Raw genomic sequence first — 18,692 nt, 5'->3', positions numbered from 1 at the left:
GCTCCCATTCCAGTACTACACACATCTCCTGTCCTGCCAGTACTTAGTTCTTTCCCCTTCTCTACTTCACTCCTCCCCTCCTCTCCCTACATACAAAGAGCACAGCCTGATGCTGCATGTAGCAGCCCAGTCCTGTCCCCACATTGTCCCTGCATACTCCCAAAGCAGCACTGGCATCTTGCCCTGCCATACCCTGCTATACCTCCACCTACCCACCCGACACCTCTTTAGTATTGCCACTACCCACCCCAGATAAATTGCTGCTCACTTCAGATGCAGTTGCAGTTGGGCCTTACTGCCCGGAAATGACAGTGGCCATGTATGTTAATTGTGCTTGTGTGAATGCATGGGTTTTCCACTTCTTATGAAGGACACAGCTTGAAAAAATTTCTGTGTGTTTGTGTGTGTGGAAAATGGAAATTTGTGGTAAGGACTATGGGGCCAAACTACTGAGGTTGTCAGTTCCTAGGTTTACACACTAATTAAACTAACTTATGCTAAGGGCAACACACACACCTATGCCCGAGGGAGGACTCGAACCTGCGATGGGGGGAGTCGTATGAACCGTGACAAGATGCCTCAGACTGCACAGCTAACCTATATGTGTGTGTGTGTGTGTGTGTGTGTGTGTGTGTGTGTGTGTGTGTGTGTGTGTGTGTGTGTGCGCACGCGCGCACACGCGTGCGTCTCAGTACGTCCTCTGTGTGATGAGTAGCTTTTTTAAAATCATATACGAGTTTGTTCTCTAACTTTTTAAGTCGAGTTTGTGATGAAGCCTCTGTTGGCAAACAATTTAAATTTATTTATTTATGCATTTATTTTACCTGGCAAGATTAGGGCCTTCAGGCCCTCTCTTACACCTAAGCAGGCATACTCAGATTGAACGAATTTCAGTTTCTACAGAACATTAAGGACATATAACGTGTTATACAGTATTAATGTTAAAGAAAAAAAAGAGATTATAACAGTAGTACAATGATAATTATAACAATCAAAAAAATAATTATAACAATCAAGAATAATAATAATAATAATAATAATAGTAATGACATATTTTTCTTTTATGAATGTCAGTCCTATTGCTAGTTGGGAATTTTCTCTTTATGTTCTTGCAGCTTGTGAGTTATCCTCATCGAGCAGAGACATAAGACAATAGAATGGGGGTGAAAGAGATATTGAAGAGGTATAAAGGTTAGAGGAAGAGAAATAGAATGGTAAAATTCGAAGCTATGATGGAGAGGAGAAAGAAAGAGATGAGAGGGGCACAACAATGGTGGCTATACCGTCCCTAATATGTAAAATATGAGAGGGGCGCATATGAGAGGGTCATAACAATGGTGGCTATACCATCCCTAATATGTAAGTTTTGAGTTTCATCTTGAATGTTGAGTGGTTCTGGATAAGATGCAGATCACAGGGGAGCGCGTTCCATAGTCGTATGGCTGAGATGGAGAATGACATGGAGAAAGATTTTGTGTTATGTAAAGGTACAGCCAAGATTCTAGACGTATCCGATCTGGTATTGCGGTTGTGGAATGATGATAGGTGTTTAATGTGAGAAGATAAGTATTGGGGGCACCAGTGGCTAAGAAATCGATGAAGTTAGCACATCGTGTGGAGATCGCGTGTCTTATGTGAGCGTACCCAACCTAGCTGGGAGTATGAAGGACTGATATGATCATACAACCATATATTGCACACGTATCTAACACAAGCATTCATCACTAGCTCGAGACATCTCGAATTTTCACTATTTGTGCCGTGTTGAACTACATCACAGTAGTAAAAATTAGGCAAGACTAGTGTTTGGACTAATTTTCGTTTAACATGGGTTGGAAATATTTTTCTAAATTTTTTAATTGCATGTAGGGAGGGGAGTGATTTCTGGCAAGCTGTGACTGTTTGTTCTTCCCAGTTTAGGTGTTCATCCAAGATTATTCCAAGGTCTTTTACTGTTTTTTGGTATGGTAGTTGGATGTACAGTTGGATTTCGTTGGCATATAGATGGTAGTTGCAGGAGTGAATCACTGAAGAAATATCATTAATGTACAGTGAGAAGAGTAATGGACGAAGGACGGAGCCTTGGGGAACTCCAGAGTGCACGTTTTTCCATGATGACTTTTCCGACCCACAAATGACTTGTTGACTTCTGTTTTTGAGGTAGCTGTCGAACCAGTGTATTGTGCTGTTTGAGAAATTAGTAATATATGAAAGTCAACTGTATCAAAAGCCTTGCTAAAATCAAGCAGTGTTAGGATGGTAGCTTCACGTCTGTCCATAGCATGTTTAATGTCATCAGTTACTTTGATTAATGCAGTTGCTGTACTAAGGTGCTTTCGAAAGCCTGGGTACCATTGAGGAGTATTTGAGGGACTGTTTCGCGAAAGTACTGGCTGATTAACTTTGGATGAGATATAAGTATGACCTGGGATTTCTTGGGGTTTAGTTTAAGACCTAGGTTCTGTGCCCATCAAGAAACAGAGCAAAGATCTGCGTTCATACTCGCTACTGCGTCAGTAATGTTCTTGGGGCTTGCACTTATGTACAGTTGGATTTTGTTGGCATATAGATGGTAGTTGCAGGAGTGAATCACTGAAGAAATATCATTAATGTACAGTGAGAAGAGTAATGGACCAAGGACAGAGCCTTGGGGAACTCCAGAGTGCACGTTTTTCCATGATGACTTTTCCGACCCACAAATGACTTGTTGACTTCTGTTTTTGAGGTAGCTGTCGAACCAGTGTATTGTGCTGTTTGAGAAATTAGTAATATATGAAAGTCAACAGTATCAAAAGCCTTGCTAAAGTCAAGCAGTGTTAGGATGGTAGCTTCACGTCTGTCCATAGCATGTTTAATGTCATCAGTTACTTTGATTAATGCAGTTGCTGTACTAAGGTGCTTTCGAAAGCCTGACTGATATTTGTCATGGATGTTATGAGTTTTCAGGTAATCCGTCAGCTGTTCATGGACGATGTATTCTAGGGCTTTAGATATTGCAGGTAGTATGCTGGTCGGCCTGTAGTCACCTGGCGACTTAGGGTTGTCAGTCTTGGGTACAGGTTGAATTAAACTTTGCTTCCACTCAGTAGGATATGTACTACTGACAAGAGACAGGTTGAAGATGTCTGTGATAACTGGAATAATAGTGTCTACGAAGTTCTTAATCATGCCAATGCTCACTCCATCACCTCCTACTGCCTCGGAAGAGATTCTCATAATCGCCTTGTGTACTGTGCCGGTAGTGACATGTTTTAGGAAAACCTTGTCTCTCGGGAGATTGATATGTTGGGGCTGGTAATTTGTCACTGCGTGGCAGTTTACAGCTGTTGAGAAGAAATCGTTTAATTCTTCTGCAGACGCTTGATAAACAGTGTCAGATCTTCGCTTCCCTATACCGAGAGTGCGCAGCTTTTTCCACAGTGCAGCAGGTTTTGATATGCCGCATACGACAGAGCGGGCATGTCTGATTTTGGCATTCCTCACACTTTGCTTGGTGCTGTTTTGGAGTTTCCTATAAGCTTCGTACGCCTCGGGAGTTGGGTTACGTTTGAAGGCCCTATGTGCAGCATCACATCTATTTGTTAACTGGCGTAATGCAGTGGTGAGCCACGGAGTGGGAGCTCTCTTTACCTTGACAGTGCATTGAGGAGCATGTTTGTCATACAGTGCAATAATTTTGCGGCATAATTCCTGATTTTTTTTTTTTACTCACCTGTGCTCCACATATAATCAAGTTGTCTATATGGAATTACTCAACATAGTTTTTTTTGTGAGCAATCCTACACTTAACTTATACATGGACAGCTGTTCAATCTAGAATATTCAGTAAAAATATGCGAAAATCAATAAAATAAAATCTGAATTGACAGTTTGAAGTCTCACATGCTGTAGCATATCAGTCAGTCCACAAGAATGTGTTGTATTACTCAGATAAATATAAGCGATAAACTTACCTACAACAACCAAACGAATCTATGACAGAAAGTCACCATCACTTGCAGTATATCTCAACATAGAGGATTTCATCATTTCTTTATGATTTGGCCATTATTTCAAATGAGTACATTTTTTAGAAGTAGCAGATAAGAGAAAAGAAGTAAATAAATTTCTAAAGAGACTTACAGGTTCCCCTTAGTCCTGCCTGTCACTGATTTGGTAAAATTTCCAGAGAGCTATAACAGTCAGGGAAACTCTCCCTACACTGGAAATATTACTGTGATAAAGACCATTACAAGGATCAACATCAGTTTTAAGTCTGTAACATTCACGTCTGTGGATGAAATTTACACATAAAGCGTATATCTTGCAGATGCTACTGAGAATGGCAGGCGACTTGGCTGCAGAAATATTGGTTGGTTGTGGATTACATCACAACCTGGTTACATTCCAGTGCTCTTTGTAACCTTATCATGTACCAGGAAAAGCTATGTTTGTATAGTAACTATTATGTTGTTACATTTTATAGTTTATTTGATGCTGTTCTCATTAGTTTCCTCCCTTCCAATCTGCTTTTAAATTAATATTTCTGGTTTATTTTCCATTTATTAATTTTTTACCTTTGATATGGCAACTGCCTGAAGCTCAGTAACACTTCAGGATCTGAATTTCATCAGTCACAATTCACTGTTATTTTCAGTTCCTTTGTTATGCCTTCTACATCTCTTGTGATCTGACATTCTGAGTCACTTTGGCTTCTCAATGCCATTTTTATATCTTTCCTTAGCTCATCCCATCAAGAAAGTGAATGACAGCTTTGTGATAGGATAATTATAGGAACAAAATGCCAGATGGGAACTTTCTCTACAATATCTGCCTGTTCTCAATTTAAGGTAATTTTTGTCTTCTATTTCATTCTTCTTTCGCCAAAGCTTTTCCTTGTCTTTTCTGTTGATTTCCCTAATTTTTGTCCCTATTATCCAATTCCTCTAATATCTAGCTTTGTTCTCTTCTTTTATCTCATTTGATTCATATTAACATTCATATTGAGCTTGGCTAATACCCTCTTTGCCATTTCAGTACTCAGGTTTTCAAATTTCATCCATTGTCAATAATCCATTTTTGTTCTTGTGCAGCCTGGTAACTCTTCCTTGAAACAAAGTCCTGAGTGATGTATTCTGTAACTCTTCCTGTATTTTTAAGCCTTGCCAACCTATTTTCCTATAATCTTTACCTGATGGAAGAGAGAGCTATAGGTTCTAAAAGACAGTAATTTTATGTCTTTGCATGTGTTTGTCTTTTAGTTAGGTAGACGTTGGGACATTTTACAGACATGCATTCAATTATTTTCCAAACATTAGAAAACAGGTAGAGAGACAAAGGAAGGACTTACTGGACAGTTTAACCTGGGTCCATGTGCCAATCCAGAAACTGCTCCTTGTTTGAGTGGCTGTATATACTTCAAAGGAATTGAATCTATATTTGCTGCACTATCAGGACTCCGGTCAAAAATCAATAAATCTTGGCTGTTTCCTTTTCTTTCAGCATCAGGGGTCAATGACAATGTAATTGTGACATTCTGCAGTTTGTTTCCTGAAATTATTAATTTTATGTAATTAGAAAATATAAATATGAACACATAACAAAATTTCTAGTTTCAAACAATGGAATATCCAGGATGGAAAGTAACAATATTATGAGATGGGAAGTTGTAACTCGCCATATAGGGGAGATGCTGAATCACAGATAGGTACAACAAAAAGACTCTCACAATTAAAGTTTTCAGTCATTGACCTTCGTCAACAATAGACACACATACACACACACAGTGTGGTTTCAGCTGCCTGAGACAGCCGTCATGTGTGTGAGCTGCGTTTGTGTGTGTGTGTGTGTGTGTCTTTATTGTTGACAAAGGCCAATGGCCAAAAGCTTTAATTATGAGAGTCTTTTTGTTGTGCCTACCTGCGACTCAGCATCTCCACTATATGGTGAGTAGCAACTTTCCTTCTTATAAAAACTCCAGTTTGGAATATAAAACCTAGTATGAGAAAAGTGAATCAGTTACTGTGTAGGGGAAGCAGTGAGCATTAGACAGAATTATAAACAAACATTATAGCTCAGATTTTAAACATGTATTGTCTTTGAGAGAACATACAAGCACATGAACACATGCTTGCACACACAAATTAAGTTTTGCTGGGTAAGCGCTGCCAGCTGCTGTCTTTCTTTCACAAGATTGTAATTCAGCACAGTACCTGAAGGCAGTGTGAAGGTACTTAGTGAACTGGTCTGTTTGTATTTTTGTTGAGTGAGATGCAAAAGCTGCAGGGCAAAACCCAGTGTTAAATAGAGAGCTCATTAATTGTATGGTGTTGCTAATAACTCCCCACCATGAAAAATTAATTAACCCCTTCACCCCATATCCTTACAACAGCCTCTTGTTCACAAACAGATCTCCCTTATTGTATCCTGTCATGATAATAATAATTCAACCAGACCTCACTGAACTGCCACAAAGGAACACTCTCTCACTTCAAATCATCATTCCTGATTAGAGCAACTTCATTGCATCCTTCATCATGATTCTGACTATCTCTTCTTGTGTCCTGAAATGAGGAATAGGTTCCCAAAAATGAAACTTCCTGGCAGATTAAAATTGTGTGCCGGACCGAGACTCAAACTCGGGACCTTTGCCTTTTGCGGGCAAGTGCTCTACCATCTGAGCTACCCAAGCATCACTCACACTCCGTCCTCACAGCTTTACTTCTGCCAGTACCTCGTCTCCTACTTTCCAAACTTTACAGAAGCCCTCCTGTGAACCTTGCAGAACTAGCAGTTCTGAAAGAAAGGATATTGCAGACACATGGCTTAGCCAAAGACTGGGGGATGTTTCCAGAATGAGATTTTCACTCTGCAGCGGAGTGTGCGCTGATATGAAAAGAAGACAAAGGTCCGGAGTTCGAGTCTCAGTCCGGCACACAGTTTTAATCTGCCAGGAAGTTTCATACCAGTGCAGACTCCGCTGCACAGTGAAAATCTCATTCAGGTTTCCAAAACTCCTCTTCCTAAATGGTAGTCTACCTCCCAATCAACTTACAAAATATCTTAGTTTATTCTTATATATCTCTCTGGGTCAGACTGTCACTATACGGGTTACATTTTTGTTTACAACCCCCATTTTATTTATTTATTTGTATTTCTTTTTGATATAGTTATCAAATTACGGGTTTTACAAATGTCATACTGTGACAAAGGTATATAGTACACATCATATTTGTGTACAAAGGTTTAATACATAACATACAGTGTATTCCCAATTATTTGTGTGTGGATTATCCTGTTTGAAGTTTATTTGGGAGTGGGGGAGATGTGCAATATTTTTCTCTACCAAACAATAAAAAACAACCCATCATATAACAATAAGGGCCATCTCTGTGGCTTAAACAACTGTCGCATGACAACAGAGTACCATTTATATTGTTACTGGCCAGCATATTCCATGTACAATGAAAACAAACTCAGTTTTCTGATGTTAATTGGCATTTAAGAGTCAAGAAAGCAAGTTAAAAGAAATTTGTAAAACATATGATGGAGAGCAAAAGGAACATGTGTTGACATTAAAACAGAAATTACTATAAACTGAAAGATTTGAGAAGGGGAAAATTGTTGCAAAAACTAAGTGCTGATTTGTGGTACTGGAATGCAGACTATTTGAGAAATTAGAAAGAATCTGCAGAAAATACAGCATTTTGTCAGGGAATTCAATTCTTGTTCTGGACCGTCTGCATGATAAAGCAACAAGAGATCTACACCTGATGAATTAGATGCTGGGCTCTTGCAATGGTTTAGCCATGGTGTGTGCCAAAAAAAAGTCAAGTTTTTCATGAAGCTCTATGGTTACAGAGAGATTTAATGGATGGCTAACCAATTTCAAACATCATGGGATTTATGAACTTACACTGCAAGGAGAGTGGCTTAATTCAAATCTTGTGACAACTAATTACTTCCAGGAAGAGTACCAGAAATTTGAGGAAGAAGACAATTTCACAACAGACAAAATTTATAATGCAGACAAAAATGGTCCATATAGGAAATATCTACCAACCAGAACCCTTGCTTTTAAGAGCAAAGTTCATGTTCCTATATACAAGTGTTCTAAAGGACGCATTACAAATTTGTGAACCACTAATTCTTCTGGAAACAACAAAGTGAAACTATTTGAGATTAGAAAATCAACAAGCCCTCAGAGTTCAAGGACGTCACACCTACAGATCTCACTGTACATTATTACAGTCAAAAAGAAGTATGGATGGATAGTGAAAGTTACAAAAACTTGTTTCACACACATTTTGTACCAGAGGTTTGACAGTTTCTAAAGGGAGGTGAAAGGATTGCCACAGAAGACTGTTCTATTGCTTGTTAACATCACAATGAAAGGATTCTATTATATGATGATGGTCTCATCATAACTACGTTTTTACCTCCTAACATGACTGCCATCATACAGCCAATGGATCAAAGCATAATTGCAACAATTAAACTGGGCTGATCGACTGTGAATGCTAATAGATGATGATTTGGTGGTATTATACAAGAAGCTGACAATTCCAGATTCCATACATGGGATTTCTGATGCCTGGTAGGAAGTCAAGCCACATACACTGGTTTGATCATGGAGGAAAATTCTTCTGGATATAGAAGAAAGTGATTTTCATGGTTTCAGTAATGAAGAAATATCAACTGCACAAATAATGAGCTGTTGACTGGTTTAAATGGTTTTGAGGATGTCGATGAAGAAAACTTGAATGACTGGCTGAGGACTGACACATCTAAATCTGGCTTCGAGCACACAAGTGTCACCAAAATTGTAACTGCTGTTTCACAACAAAACAAAGAAGGGGACAGCGAATATAAAAATGGTGATGAAGAGAATGGCCCTGTCAGTCATTGTACCCCACTGTAATGTGTTAATACTCTTCTAGATTATATGGGGCAGATGGGGTTTCAGTATAATGACATTATTGCTTAAAAAAAAAAAAAAAAAAAAAAAAAAAATTGAAATTACATGCAAAAAATGTCACCTACTCTCAGAAGCAAAGCAATATCATAGACTATTTTAAGAAATAAACAGGCCAACAGTACCTATGCACAGAACTTGGAGAAACTTTCAAACACAGAATACATGTTCGAAAATATCTCTATTACTATTGTTTTTTAATTATTTGTGCATCACAATAGGATTTCCTGTATCCCAGACCATGTATCAGCCTAACAGCTCTTTTTTCTAGTACCAGTATTCTGTTCAGCAGCACATACCCACAGTTCTATTCCATAATTTATAAATGGGAAAATTATCCCAAAGTAAACTGTTATTAGTGTTTTATTATATACAAGTGCAATGCACTGCTTATTTTCCTGCATATCCAGTTAACATGGTTTTCCCATGGAAGATTGCCATATGAGTCCAGACCAAGGACTTTAGAATCTGTTGATTTCTCTTGCCCCATTTTGATAATTTATTTTTTTGCACTGCTAAAGTTTTTTAGGTAAACAGATAAGATTTTCCTCACCCCATGAACCATAGACCTTGCCATTGGTAGGGAGGCTTGCATGCCACAGCGATACAGATAGCCATACCAATGGTGCAAGCCCAATGGAGGGGTATCTGTTGATAGGTCAGACAAACTCATGGTTCCTGAAGAAGGGCAGCAGCCTTTTCAGTAGTTGCAGGGGCAACAGTCTGGATTATTGACTGATCTGGCCATGTAACATTAACCAATATGGCCTTGCTGTGCAGATACTGTGAAAGGCTGAAAGCAAGGGGAAACTACAGCCGTAATTTTTCCTGAGGGCATATAGCTTTGCTGTATGGTTAAATGATGATGGTGTCCTCTTGGGTAAAATATTCTGGAGGTAAAAGAGTCCCCCATTCAGATCTCCAGGTGGAGACTACTCAGAAGGATGTCATTATCAGGAGAAAGAAAACTGGCATTCTATGGATCAGAGCATGGAATGTCAGTTCCTTAATCAGGCAAGTAGGTCATAAAATTTAAAGGGAAGTGGTTATGTTAAAGTTAGATACAGTGGGAATTAGTGAAGTTCGGTGGCAGGAGAAACAAAACTTCTGGTCAGGTGAATACAGGGTTATACATGCAAAATCAAATAGGGGTAATGCAGGAGTAGCTTTAATAATGAATAAAAAAAAAAAAAAAAAAAAAAAAATAAGAGCATGGGTCAGCTACTACAAACATCATAGTGAACACATTATTGTAGCCAAGATAAACATGCAGCCCATGCCTACCACAGTAGAACAAGTTTATATGCCAACTCACACCACAGATGACGAAGAGACTGATGAAATGTATCATGGGATAAAAGGAATAAAGATGGTATTAAGTGAATATGGAATGGGGTAATGAATGAAAGAGGAAGCCCTTGGTAGAATTTTGCACAGAGCATAACTTAATCATAGCAAACACTTGGTTTAGGAATTATAAAAGAAGGTTGTATGCATGGAAGAGGCCTGGAGACATTAGAAGGTTTTTGATAGATTATATAATGGTAAAACAGAGATTTAGGAACCAGGTTTTAAATTCTACGACATTTCTAGGTGCAGACGTGGATTCTAGCCACAGTATATTGGTAATGAACTGTAGATTAAAACTGAAGAAACTGCAAAAAGGTTGGAATTTAAGGAGATGGGACCTGGATAAACTGAAAGAACCAGAGGTTGTAGAGAGTTTCAGGGACAGCATTAGGGAACGACTGACAGGAACAGGAAAAAGAAACACAGTAGAAGAAGAATGGGTAGCTTTGAGAGATGAAATAGTGAAGGCAGCAGAGGATCAAGTACGTAAAAAGACAAGGACTAGTAGAAACCCTTGGGTAACAGAATAGATATTGAATTTAAATGATGAAAGGAGAAAATACAAAAATGCAGTAAATGAAGCAGGCAGAAAGGAATACAAATGTATCAAAAATGAGATCAACAGGAAGTGAAAAATGGATAAGCAGGGATGGCTATAGGACAAATGTAAGGATGCAGAAGCATGTATCACTAGAGGTTAGATAGATACTGTCTACAGGAAAATTAAAGAGACTTTTGGAGAAAAGAGAATATCAAGAGGTCAGATGGAAACCCAGTTCTAAGCAAAGAAAGGGTATATAGAGCGTCTACACAAGGGTGGTGTGCTTGGTTCAAATGGCTCTGAGCACTATGGGACTCAACTGCTGCGGTCATAAGTCCCCTAGAACTTAGAACTACTTAAACCGAACTAACCTAAGGACATCACACATGTCCATGGCCAAGGCAGGATTCGAACCTGTGACCATAGTGGTCGCGCGGTTCCAGACTGTAGCGCCTAGAACCGCTCGGCCACTCCGGCCGGTGGTGGGTGGTGTACTTGACGACAATATTATGGAAATGGAAGAGGATGTAGATGAAGATGAAATGGGAGATATGATAATGCATGAAGAATTTGACAGAGCAGTGAAAGACCTAAGTTGGAAAAATTCCCCAGGAGTAGACAACATTCCATTAGAACTATTGATAGCCTTGGGAGAGCCAGCCCTGACAAAACTCTACCGTCTGGTGAGCAAGACGTATGAGACAGGTAAAATACCCCCAGACTTCAAGAAGAATATAACAACTCCAATCCCAAAGAAAGCAGGTGTTGACAGATGTGAAAATTACTGAACTATCAGATTAATAAGTCACGGTTGCAAAATACTGACACGAATTCTTTACAGATGAATGGAAAAACTGGTAGAAGCCAACCTCGGCGAAGATCAGTTTGGATTCTGTAAAAGTGTTGAAACACCTGAGGCAATACTGACCCTACAACTTATCTTAGAAGATAGATTAAGGAAAGGCAAACCTATGTTTCTAGCATTTGAAGACTTAGTGAAAGCTTTGACAATGTTGACTGGAATACTTTCTTTCCAATTCTGAAGGTGACTGGTGTAAAATAAAGGGAGTGAAAGGCTCTCTACAATTTGTACAGAAACCAGATGGCAGTTATGAGAGTTGAGGGGCATGAAAGGGAAGCAGTGGTTGGAAATGGAGTAAGACAGGGCTGTATTCTATCCCCAAGGTTATTCAATCTGTATACTGAGCAAGCAGTAAAGGAAACAGAAGAAAAATTTGGAGTGGGAATTAAAATCCGTGGAGAAGAAGTAAAAACTTTGAAGTTGGACGATGACAATGTAATTCTGTCAGAGACAGCAAAGGACCTGGAAGAGCAGTTGGATACAATGGACAGTGTCTTGAAAGGAGGATATAAGATGAGCATTAGCAAAAGCAAAGGATACTGGAATGCAGTCTAATTAAATCAGATAGTGCTGAGGGAATTAGTTTAGGAAATGAGCCACTTAAAGTAGTAGATGAGTTTTGCTATTTGGAGAGCAAAATAACTGATGATGGTCGAAGTAGAGAGGATATAAAATGTAGACTGGCAATGGCAAGAGAAGCATTTATAAAGAGGAGAAATTTGTTGAAATCGAGTATAGATTTTAGTGCCAGGAAGTCTTATCTAAAAGTATTTGTGTGGAATGTAGCCATGCATGGGTATGAAACATGGACAATAAATAGTATAGAAAAGAAGAGAATAGAAGCTTTTAGAATGTGGTGCTACAGAAGAATGCTGAAGACTAGATGGGTAGATCACATAACTAATGAGGAGGTACTGGAAAGAATTGGAGAGAAGAGGAATTTGTGGCACAACTTGACTAGAAGAAGCAATCAGTCAGTAGGACACGTTCTGAGGCATCAAGGGATTACCCAATTTAGTATTGGAGGGCAATGTGGAGGGTAAAATCTTAGAGGGAGACCAAGAGGCGAATACACTAAGCACACTCAGAGGGATGTAGGTTGCAGTACTTACTTGGAGATGAAGAAGCTTGCACAGGATAGAGTAGGATGGAGAGCTGCATCTAACCAGTCTCTGGATTGAAAACCACAACATCAGGTAAGAATTTAACAAATATGTGCATGATATTGCATGCCCTCAGTTTCTGCAAGAGAACTGCATGCTTCACCAGGTCAAAGACGTTTTGAGAGCAAAAAATATGCCTACAGTATGCTTTCTTTCATCCAGATAGCTATAAATTTAATGCAGAAATTCTGTGACAGCTGTTACTGTGTTGCGATCTTTTGAAATTCATGTTGGTTTTCTGTGAGGAGACAATTTTTAGTGAAAAAGGCACTATGCTGTGCCAGCATCATTGATTCAAAAATCTTACTAAATGTAGGAATCAGTGATACTGATGTGTAGTTTGAGGCTTCATCCTCTGTTCCTTTTTTTATGTATTGCACTGACAATGCTCCTTTTCAGGACCTTAGGACACATGCCTTCTTTCATGCTACAAGGGATGAGACATGTAACTGGTTTAACTACAATATTTGTGAATTTTTAATTTCTGAGCTGGAGAGACTGTACCAATCACTTGTATGTGTGTTTTTAGCTGCAGAATTATTTTACAACTTCTTGTTCTTTTACTTCCTCAAATTCAAAGCCCTTGTTGTTGTGTAGCAGAGTATTGGGATGTTAAGTGGATATGTGTCTGGAATTATGGTGCCAGTTAGGAAGATAAAATATTTGTTAACGATATTATAAACAGTTTTTTAGTCTTGTATCAGTTGACCTACAAATCTGATATTTATTGCTTTCCCAGGTGTGTTTCTAAATGTTTTACAGTCTTTGTTCATGAGATTCCAGGACAATGGCTTACGTTTGCTACTGATTCACTGTGGACTTGTTACCCGAGATTTGGGAGTTCTGATTTGAAACTTTACTTAGCACTGATAATTTTTCATTGAAAATGAACAGCCCATATGATTTGCACATCGTACAGAGGTCATGGATATTCTCTCTAAGCATGACTAATCTAGCTGGTTGTTTTAATTTAACTTCTTTATCAGTGAGATAACTGATTGAGAAATGTTTTTGTTTTAACTGGACAAAAAGAGTTAAAATGACTCTCATTTCATTTATTATTATGTCTTTCTAACTGACAGGCACTGTCACAACTGTCTCTAGCTAGTGTATTTTTGAATCTGATTATGTTGCAATATTCCAACACATGTATCAATTACCACCTCAGTTCCGAATGCTTTAACCGCCATTACTTCAAACATTCTGTGTTGTAATTAAAAAAAAGTATATAAATATCACTAAACATTATTAAATATGAAAACACTTTTTAAAGTGATATAACATGATTGCATTATAAAATATGTTCTCTGCTTACATGAATTTTTAGGCTATCGGACTTCATTTCTACTTCTTCAATTGTAACTGCAGGAAGCGGCCTTCAAGTACACCAGCACTTGTCAGACTTAAGAAAATCCTCCTTACTTGGTTTCATGTCACTTGAATAAGAAATACTTAATACTGTTATCAAATTTCCTTCTTATTTCAAACATGTGATACAAAATACTCATAGCCCATCATCCTCCGCACAGCACTACTTAATAATAAATTTTAATTTTAGGTTATCCTAGGGGTCTTTAACCATGTACTTATACAATTGCCCCCACACTGAACATTGACATGTTATGGAGACGTACAGTGTTTTTTTTAATTATATATTTACATTTGCTGATAGGGTTGATGCACTTTGTCGGCTTCCCTTTAATTTAATGGAATGGATATGTCAGCTTATCCTACGTATGTAAAATTTCTGCTAGAAATTAAAAGGTTATGTACATAATATGACAGTCCATTACATATTTGAATTCAGTGCACTAACAATAATGTTCAGTTTGCTTCATTCTCGCTGCCGGGTTTCATGCCAATTTGGCGTCTTAGAGCTAGACGCCAACAGTCAACATGCTAGATGCTACTGTTGCACATGCATGCACTCGCTTTCTTAGTGTTGATTTCACATTGAGTGTCACACTTTCCCCTGAGTGTCACATATCAAAGAATTGCCGTGGCATTTGTCTTCACGTTCTGGGTGCAGTGGGTTTGCGCTTATTGTTCAAAATCTGATGCTGTGGCAGAAGATCTCAATTTTTATGGCCCAGGCATCATTATTACCCATTGTACTCACATTTTCAGCGGAGAGAACCCTAACCAACAGCATCTGGCAATGAGGTAAGTACCTGCTCGAACAACTCTAGTTCACTTGTTAAAGTGTCAAGCATTGTGAGCCACAACACTCGTAAATTATTCCGTTGCCCACACATGGTAATGTCACGACACTCAACCATCCATTTGTTGAAAGACACATAAGCTGTCCAAAAGATAGTATAAATTGTTTGTCCTTAAAGTTCATTTCCTCATATGGAGTTTGGTTTCCAATGAAAATTCATACAAGTATTGAGTTACAACAGAATATAACTTGATAGATTATACCTATGGCTGACATTCCATCCATTGCTTATACTACAAACATGAATTTTTCAAGTTTTAAAATGTCACAAATTTTTCATTAACTGGGTTCTGTTACTGTAGTTTGTTTGTTAGTTTCAATTTCTCTTCATTTACATCACATGTACAAATTAATTACATATCACATTATTATGACACAATACAAGCATATGATACATTTATGCTTCATTTTATATATAGGCTTTGATCACTTATGGGAGATCATTTCTTACTTAGGTAGAGGAGGGAGAAAAACCTTTGAAATAGGACCAAAACATGGCGCATTGCTGGCCTAACTACACTTGGCGCTGCCTCCTTGTTTGGGAGGGAATAAAGGAAATACTCATCTACTGGTTCAAGGATTTATGGGGAAATGTTACTCATACAATGATAGACTAGTTGCCAAGGAACTTTTGTTTCATTGAAATAATGTGTACTGACTAATCATTCATGTAGTATCAAGTTGTTTCTTCATGTGTTAGTGCTGTTTACTTCATTTCATGTGTAGCTTAGTGCAAAACATGATGTTTTAACCACTGAAGACTTATTTTTCTTGAATACCTAGAAATGTTATTCAAGCTTTCATGTGACATGATAAGATTAACTGGTTTTTGTAAAATCACACTCTTCAATGTTTGTGTGCACTCTGCAGTGATACTGATAACTGTCATGGAGATACACTGCGATGATGTATATTTCATTTTTCATTTGCCTTAAGACCTTTGTATAATTATCCTTATAACTAAATTGTTTGCTCAAGGTGTAACCCATTTCTTCATTTGGTACATGCTACTCTCGACATAATTCTCTTCTTCTGCGTCATGACAATGCACTGGTCGCTCAAAGAGAAAAACTTAAAACGAACATGAAACTAATTGCATTTCATAGCTCAGTGGCCACTGATACATTTGGTCACTGTATACGTCCACAGATATTTCCATACTTTGTTTAAATTCATAGACATTCATTTATTCTGCTACCCATTATGATCATTTATGCTACAAAGAAAATTATTTGACGCTGCTCACAGTATTTTGCCATCAGTCCTTAGCTTACACATCTCATATAGTTTTTCATAATGCTTCCTTTTGCCTGTGAATATGTTGTATATAGCTTAGCATTTAATTAAATCTCAGTGTACATATATCAACAGGTTCCTTAGTTCTTAGATAGAAGCTGTAATTGTGTAGTATTTCCATTTACTTTGTGTTTAAGTTAAGTACTCGTATATATCACATTCCTATTTGGTTGTGCCTTCTGTCAGCTGTCGCACACGTGCACAGGTCAATGACTCCTCTCCTACTACTGATGTCAGTGCATATTGTTGAGCATAGACAGCTGAGCTGTAAGCTAACTTCGTTTATACTTTCACTTCGCATGAAGTGGAGTGTTACTTCCCATTGCTGTTAATTTTATGCCTACGTGTACACATCAGAAGAATTACTTAGGCCAATACAAATTACTTTATCTTAAAATACTCTCCAGAAGAAATATTTGACTCAGAGTTATGTACACTATGTGCAATTATCTAGTGATGGAAAGGAAAAATACTACCTAGCTTCAACATTCTATTAAAGCTTTTATGTCTTTGTGGGGGTAGACACCCTTGTCTCTTCCTATTTGCTCATAAACTAACCTGTACGTCCTGGGGTATGGTATTTTGGAAATTACATATGGTCCGGAATAGAGTAATTGCCACTTCTTATTCAGTTTGCCAATTTTTGTGGATTTAGGGTGTGTCCGTAAGAGGACTCACTGTCTTCAAAAAATTGTGTAACATGTTTCAGTTTCTTGTTATAAATTTTCTTTCTATACTTGGCCCTGTTTTCTAGTGTGACAATGGCTTGCTTCATTTTGTCTTTAAGAGTCATTTCTGTAGTGGGTATCTTTGGTATTGGTAACTCCCAATCATTCGTTTGTTTTGTCTGGAACATCAATTCATTTCACAAAACCTGTTGAAAAATGTGGAACATTATTGACAACTTGCATGAAGGAAGTTACATACTCTACCTGTCGGGTGTGTTTGTGAGGGATGTACATCCTAATAAACCAGTTACATTCTTTATAAAGACTCATTCAATTGGGCTTGCTTCTGGGTGAAAAAGGCATACTAATATATGCTTTACGCCCTGTGGGATCATATACTCCATCTGCGATCTTGCTGTTGTATAATTTTCTTTTGCTTACAAAACTTACAGTAATCAGGCTGTTGTGTTATACCTTGCATTAATAACATTTTGATTTCTGCATCTTGCTCTGTTAATTCATAATAGTTTACATGTTAAAAGATATGGCAGTGACTGATGGTCACAGTAAACTTTGGTATTTGTGCCCCACAAAAAATAATTCCCGTATCACAGCTAAACTCTCCAATTCTAACATGCAGTAAGATCTTTCTGCTTCTGATAATGTACGACTAGCAAAACTGATGATCCTGGGTACTTCTTTATCTTCTTCTTCTCGCATATGGAATAAGCATGCCCGCCCCTGAGATGAGGCTCCTGTGCACAGACAAAAATCCTTGGACATATCAGGGTGGCTAAGAATGATTGCATTGACTAATAGCTGCTTAGTATTATTAAAGTCCTCTTGACACTTATCATCCATAACCAAAGCCTATTTTTTCATAACAAGTTGAACAATGCATCACTGTTCATCAGTTGCTGTGGTACAAATTTATGACAAAAGGGTGCTAGTCCTAAAAAAGCTTTTAGTTGTTTTTTATTCCTTGGGGCTAGACAAGTTCACAAGGCATCAACTTTTTTCAGATCAGGTAATATACTTTGTTCTGATACAACATGTCCTAAAAATTTGACTTGCTCCTTTCCAAAAATAGATTTTTTTTAAACTGGCTGTAACTCCATAATCTGAAACTGTTGAAGCACCTGTGCAATGAGTCTGATATGTTCGAACCAAGTGGGTGTGGCTATTAGCATGTTGTTTACATAAACAGTGACTTTACTAAGCAACTCTGGTCCCAAAACCTTGTCCGATGCAGATATAAACACTCCAGCACTAATGTTCAGTCCAAAAGGTAGAACACGGAATTTGTAACTTCTGCCTCCACCATCAAATGCTGTTTATTTTTGGCATTCTTTGTGGAGCTTTATCTTGAAATCGAGTATACTGAAATATTTTCTACTGCAAAACTTTAGAAGCTGTTCGACCAAGTTGTCTGGTCTTATGCATACTGGTACTATAATCTAGCATCGAGAACTAATCTTACAGAACCATCTGGTTTACCTACTGGTAATATAGGACTACAATTGGGTGGAAATGAAGGTTGTATAATTCCCCATTTAATCATGTGATTGACCTCTTCCCTTACTGCCTCTCGTTTTGCCCATGGAACAGGACATGTCTTACACAAAATATTTCATGTGG

At 38.0% G+C, this 18,692-nt stretch overlaps 1 protein-coding gene across 4 annotated transcripts in view; it reads right to left on the bottom strand.

Moving 5' to 3' along the window:
- Window positions 1-18,692, bottom strand: part of LOC124786008 (ribosome-releasing factor 2, mitochondrial) — a 254,049-nt gene that overhangs the window by 42,964 nt on the left and 192,393 nt on the right. For all 4 annotated transcript variants that reach the window (XM_047254229.1, XM_047254228.1, XM_047254231.1 and 1 more), the window contains one exon: window positions 5,330-5,529. In XM_047254229.1, coding sequence (XP_047110185.1) covers window positions 5,330-5,529 — 200 coding nt within the window. The remainder of the gene's footprint in view (window positions 1-5,329; window positions 5,530-18,692) is intronic.

This window comes from Schistocerca piceifrons, chromosome 1, assembly GCF_021461385.2.
Source record: "Schistocerca piceifrons isolate TAMUIC-IGC-003096 chromosome 1, iqSchPice1.1, whole genome shotgun sequence".
Taxonomy (NCBI): Eukaryota; Metazoa; Arthropoda; class Insecta; order Orthoptera; family Acrididae; genus Schistocerca; species Schistocerca piceifrons.
This window is presented reverse-complemented; position numbering and strand designations above follow the sequence as displayed.